The sequence below is a fragment of the Capra hircus genome, chromosome 11 (assembly GCF_001704415.2).
Source record: "Capra hircus breed San Clemente chromosome 11, ASM170441v1, whole genome shotgun sequence".
NCBI classification, from domain to species: domain Eukaryota; kingdom Metazoa; phylum Chordata; class Mammalia; order Artiodactyla; family Bovidae; genus Capra; species Capra hircus.
The window spans coordinates 98,004,070-98,009,948 of NC_030818.1; the positions used below are offsets into that span (position 1 = coordinate 98,004,070).

General features: G+C 58.0%; 1 protein-coding gene across 1 annotated transcript; it reads left to right on the plus strand.

The window, feature by feature from the left end:
* Positions 207-4,948, plus strand: CDK9 (cyclin dependent kinase 9). Its single transcript, XM_018055822.1, has 7 exons — positions 207-704; positions 1,185-1,266; positions 2,058-2,148; positions 2,502-2,668; positions 2,783-2,954; positions 3,118-3,266; positions 4,011-4,948. Exons 1-7 carry the CDS (start codon positions 247-249, stop codon positions 4,374-4,376), a joined length of 1,485 nt encoding a protein of 494 aa, XP_017911311.1. The 5' UTR covers positions 207-246; the 3' UTR covers positions 4,377-4,948.

A 5,879-nucleotide genomic window follows, 5' to 3' on the forward strand; every position in this document is an offset into this window, starting at 1 on the left:
CCTCCTCATCGGCTGTTTCCGTCTGGCCCCCTCGCCCGGCCGCCCCGGGCCCGGGCCCGGCCAGGGAGACCCCAGGCCGCGGCTCGGGGGGCCGCCCCCCCACCCCCCCTGCGCCCGGCGCCCAGCGCAGCCCGGCGGAGGCGGCGCCGTCGGAGGAGGAGGAGGAGCAGGGCACTGCGGCTGGCCCCGGATCGGGCGCCAGAGCGGCAGCGGCTTCGGCAGCGGCGGCGGCGGCGGCCCGAGCCGATGCAGCGGGACGCACCACCTCGAGCCCCAGCCCCGGCGCCCCGGCTCCCCGCGCCCCCGATCGGGGCCACCGCCGGCGCCGGCGGCGGCGGAGGCGGGGGCAGCGGCGGTGGCGGAGGCGCCTCTGCAGCTTCGGCTCCTCCTGGCCTCTCGGGAACTACAAGTCCCAGGGGGCCTGGCGGCGGGCGGCGGGCGGAAGAGGCGGGGTCGGCGCCTCGAGGCCGGAAGTGGCCGTGGAGGCGGAAGTGGCGCGGCCGCGGAGGGGCCTGGAGCACGGCGGCGGGACCCGGAGCGGGAGCGGCGGCGGCAGCGGCGGCGGCGGCGGTGGTGGCTGGAGGCGGCGGCGGCGGCGCACTGGAGTCAGCCATGGCAAAGCAGTACGACTCGGTGGAGTGCCCTTTTTGTGATGAGGTGACCAAATATGAGAAGCTCGCTAAAATCGGCCAAGGCACCTTCGGGTAAGGCTGGGCCCCCCCTCAACCCCCAGGGACCGGGAGCCTCCTGAACCTGCACCCCTCCGGGCCGACGTCGGGACGCCCAGACCCGGGCCCGGTTGGTCGGGAAGCCACTTAGACGCAAACTTATCCCCTGGTCTCGCTAGGCCGCACCGCAACCCCGCCGGGGCCTGAAGCAGTCGGCCGGCTGGGAGGAGCCTGAGGCCCTTAATGGGGGGGCAGGGAGGGGTTGCAGAGAGGAGCCTGTGAGTGGTGCGGGATTTCTCCGCGAGACGCCCGAGTGAGGCGCAAGGAGCAGAGGGAAGAAGGCTGAGACTCGAGAAGGGACCAGAGTCACCGCGTGGTGGGGTAGCCGAGTGCCGTGAGGGACCCGGCCCAGCCCCGCCCGGGATTCCCTTTCCGGGCCTCCTCTGGTGGGGGAGGGGCGGGCTCTGCGGAAACGTCCTCTAAGAGCCCTCTTGGGTCTCCCCTCTCCGCCTGCAGGGAGGTGTTTAAGGCAAAGCACCGCAAGACCGGCCAAAAGGTGGCCCTGAAGAAGGTACTGATGGAGAACGAGAAAGAGGGGGTGAGTATGGGGTGGGGTGGGCAGGTCTCTCAGCTCCTTTGGGCGTGAGGTTGCGTTTCCACCTTTCTGGTTTGGGGACTCTCAACGTAATAGATTCAGATTAGGTGTTTGGAAGTTTCCATATTCCAGGAAGTTTGATTTCCCAGTTCAGTCTTTGAATTCAGATGTCTTAGAGCTTTTGATACTTCATTCTTGGGTGAATATGGTTGGTGCCAGAAGGGGGAGCCCATGCTTGTACCCAGTGCCCCTAGGTTTTTGAAGTTAGGAAGTCGTTAAAGACTTTTTCTTTAGGGTTTAATTTTGTTGAACGCAAAAAATATATATATATGATAATTACATGCAATGGCTTTGAAAAGGTGATTGGTATTCAGCTGAAAAGCAACAGTCTCTCCTGCCACACACGTGTGTTAGTTCTGGTTCAGCTTTCCAGAGACCAGTTTCTTTAATTATATATTTGTTAACTGCCAAGCAGGTTAAATGCAGGCATAGGGCTAAAATTTGTAAGGGTGAAGAAACTGCAGAGCGTCTGATGACTGGTAACAGAACCTTTGTGTGAAGTGTCACTGTTTCGGATCATGCATTGAATTATTTTGATTCATTCATTCAGTTCTTTATGAGGCGTACATAGTTACTCCCGTTTTACATATGTGGCATCTGAGACAGCTAATTGCAGAGCCTGTGCATTCACTGTCTCCCAGCCTGTGGCCCTTCGCGTGGACCCCATGGTCAGCTCCTGGGTCTGTAGTGGACTCACCCACTTTTGACTTCCTCCTGTCTTTTCTCCCACCCAGTTCCCCATTACAGCATTGCGGGAGATCAAGATCCTCCAGCTTCTAAAACACGAGAATGTGGTCAACTTGATTGAGATCTGTCGAACCAAAGGTAAGTTGTTTGGATCATGTCCCCATTTTCAGATGGAAAAACTGAGGCTTTGTTTGCGGAGTTGACACTGGACACATTTACACTGCCTCTTCTTAACCCAGACATTCCAACTGTGACTGCTTTCTCTGGTCTTTTCATCGGAGCAGGTGCTTCCCCAGGGCCTGCCACAGCGCGCAGCCCAGAGAAGGCACTCAGAAAATGTTTTACCTGTGAAGGAATTTGTACCCGGATATTTGGGGTGGCCATGGGTTGGAGGGGATGGGAGCTAGTTTGGAGGAAATGAGTTACAAGTAAGGTTTCTGATTTTTTTTTTCTTGCCTCCCCCTCTCTCCTCCTCATTCTTCCTGCCTCAGCTTCCCCCTATAACCGCTGCAAAGGCAGTATATACCTGGTGTTTGACTTCTGCGAGCATGATCTTGCTGGGCTGCTGAGCAACGTCTTAGTCAAGTTCACACTATCTGAGATCAAGAGGGTCATGCAGATGTTGCTTAACGGCCTCTACTACATCCACAGGAACAAGGTGGGGGCCCTAGTTGGGGAGGAGAGAGCAGGGCTTGGGCTGGCCTTTGCGCTCACAGCGGGGTGGGCATGGCTAAGGGATGCCTGGGAACCCTCCGCCTTGTGCTTCCTGCAGATCCTGCACCGGGACATGAAGGCGGCTAACGTGCTCATCACCCGCGATGGGGTTCTGAAGCTGGCGGACTTTGGGTTGGCCCGGGCCTTCAGCCTGGCCAAGAACAGCCAGCCCAACCGCTACACCAACCGTGTGGTGACCCTCTGGTACCGGCCCCCAGAGCTGTTGCTCGGTGAGGACTCTCCCGAGCTGGCAGAGGGGAGCAGGGGCTGGGCACTCAGCTCAGTCTCAGCACCCCAACTGCCAGGGCTTCTTGAGCCATCGGCCCCAGGGGCGTGGCCTCTCAGGAGGCCGTGGGGCTCAGGGGGCCCTCCCTGGTGTGCTCTTGTTCCCAGGGGAGCGGGACTACGGCCCCCCCATTGATCTGTGGGGTGCTGGGTGCATCATGGCGGAGATGTGGACCCGCAGCCCCATCATGCAGGGCAACACGGAGCAGCACCAGCTCGCCCTCATCAGCCAGCTCTGCGGCTCCATCACCCCTGAGGTGCGTCGCAGCCTGCCTCCTGGGGGCCCCCCCAAGGCCACACACCTTCGAGAGGGGTGGGGGAGGCTCCCTGGCAGGGGAGGAGGGGCGCGCGGAACAGAGGCAAAGCCCTGAGCTGGACAGGCGGCTGGTGGAGGGTTACAGTCTGCTGTTAGCCATGGCGACGTCAGGTCTGGGCTGCATCCCTGGTTCCTGGGGTTTTCTGGCAAGGTGTCTTGAGCACCTCACCTCAGAGCTGATCTGTGCCGTGAGACATCTGTGGTTCTGTCACACTTGGCACACATCTCCTAGGCGATTCATGCCAAAGGGTCTGGTATTCAGTGCCTGTGTCCCATCTGTGGTTACTGCTGCTTTGGCCGCAGAGGGCTCTGGGGTGGTCTGGAAGCATCTGAGCAAGTTGTACATATTTACTTAGTTATTTATGGCTGCTCTGGATCTTCACTGCTGCGCCTGGGCTTTCCCTAGTTGCAGTGCGGGGGGCTTACCTTGCTCCAGAGCACTGGCATTAGACCCGGGCTTCAGTCGTGGTGGCACACGGGCTTAGTTGCTTCATGGCATGTGGAATCTTGCCAGACCAAGGATCGAACCCGTGTCCCCTGCATTGGTAGGCAGTTCTTAACCATCGGATCACCAGGGAAGTCCTGAGCAGAGACGTATCCAGTCACTACATACTTGACCAGTGGATCAGCCACATGCCCTGCTGAACTAGTCTTGCCCTCTTTCCGTGCCTCCCCCCTGCCCCAGGTGTGGCCAAATGTGGACAAGTACGAGCTGTTTGAGAAAGTGGAGCTGGTCAAGGGCCAGAAGCGGAAGGTGAAGGACAGGCTGAAGGCCTACGTGCGAGACCCCTACGCGCTGGACCTCATCGACAAGCTGCTGGTGCTGGACCCTGCCCAGCGCATCGACAGTGACGACGCCCTCAACCACGACTTCTTCTGGTCCGACCCCATGCCCTCGGACCTCAAGGGCATGCTGTCCACCCACCTGACATCCATGTTCGAGTACCTGGCACCTCCACGCCGGAAGGGCAGCCAGATCACCCAGCAGTCAACCAACCAGAGCCGGAATCCTGCCACCACCAACCAGACGGAGTTTGAGCGCGTCTTCTGAGGGCTGGCTGCTATTGCTTCTCGTTAGGGTTGTGGTTTTGGTTTTTTTTCTTCTGCTCTGTGACTTGCAGCGTGGAGATTATGGGGCATGTGAGTTTTTCTCTAGCGCATATCTTATTTAATCCGCACCCTGGGCGTCGGGCACCAACCGAGCAGACTGGAGTAAAACTTTGGCGGAGAGTCCAGGAAGGCACCTGAGCTGCCCACCTTGTTCCCTGGCTTTGGCGGTGATGCCCAGAGGGCCTCCCTTTACCTTAGGGCAGGACTGGGGTGGGGGGAGAGGCATGCCCCCCCGGTGACTCTGAGAGACCCCAGCATGCTGGGAGGAGGGGACTGGTCCCTCACCCACCCCGACCCTCCCTTTGGGATGAGAAACTTCTGTGGGGCACAGAACCAGCCTCAGGAATGGGAACGGGCTGCTCTCAGCCTAGCCCTCAGAATCTCTGGGGCCGACGGAAGCTATTGGTTTCTTTGATAGGACAGTTTTATCGTGTTGATTTTGTTTGATTGTTCAGAGACATTCCTGGGTACAGGCTGGTCAGTTACAATTAAAGTTGACTCTTTTTCAGTAAACGGCTGTGTGCTTTTTTCTGTGTTCAGACAGCCAGCTCTTAACCCTGTAGCTGACCACTGAGGCTTGATTTGTCAGGACATGGTACTTCCCTTTGTCCCAGTTCATGTCCCCTGACGTACCTTCAGGGGACTTCTGTCTCTTGTTTATTTCTCTTGACTACCCAAGCGGCAGGTACCATGATGCTCCCTTATTCTCCTCTCCACTCAGTGTCAGGAAAGCAGGGAGACAGATGAGAAACGGGACTCAGTCTGCTGAGGAGGAAACTGGGGGGACCTTCTGTGAGCCGCACCTGCAGCGGTGACCCAGCGGGGCAGAGTCTGCCTTGGCTGACAGATGTGTTCAGACTTGACTTCCAACCACAGGAGGCTGGAGAGGCTTCTAGCCAGTGGAATGACAACAGATCTGTAGCCTGCAGGAGTCCTCAGGCTGCTGGCCAGAGAGTGGCAAGAGGAAATGAGCAGGCGAGCTGAAGGGTCTCCAGGGCCTTGCGGAGGTGGCGGTAGCTTGAGTTGGGGTGGCAGGCGGGCAGGAGGACAGGGAACAGTTAGCAGAAGCTTGGACCATGTGGGTTCTGAGCTGGGACACTCAGGAACAGCACACTCTGGGGAATACCTCTCCTGTGAGTCTGAAATCTGAGATGGGCACATGTGAAGCACTTTCTACATTCTGTCCAGTGGAGGCCTCTTAAAGGGGACCTGGGAAAAAAAGGTTGGCAAAACCTTTTACTTGAACTGTCCTTTCCTAGTAGGTATTAACCTGGGTCACAGCTTCACAAAAGGCAAGTGAAAGGAAGAAAAAAATCACGACTAGCCTATTTGATTCTTGGGGCTGCCAAACAGCAGCTTAGAATAATCAACTTACTCTCTCTGTTCTGAGGAGAAAAGTCTGAAATCTGGAGTTGTCATCGGCAAGGTTGGTTCTTTCCGGAGG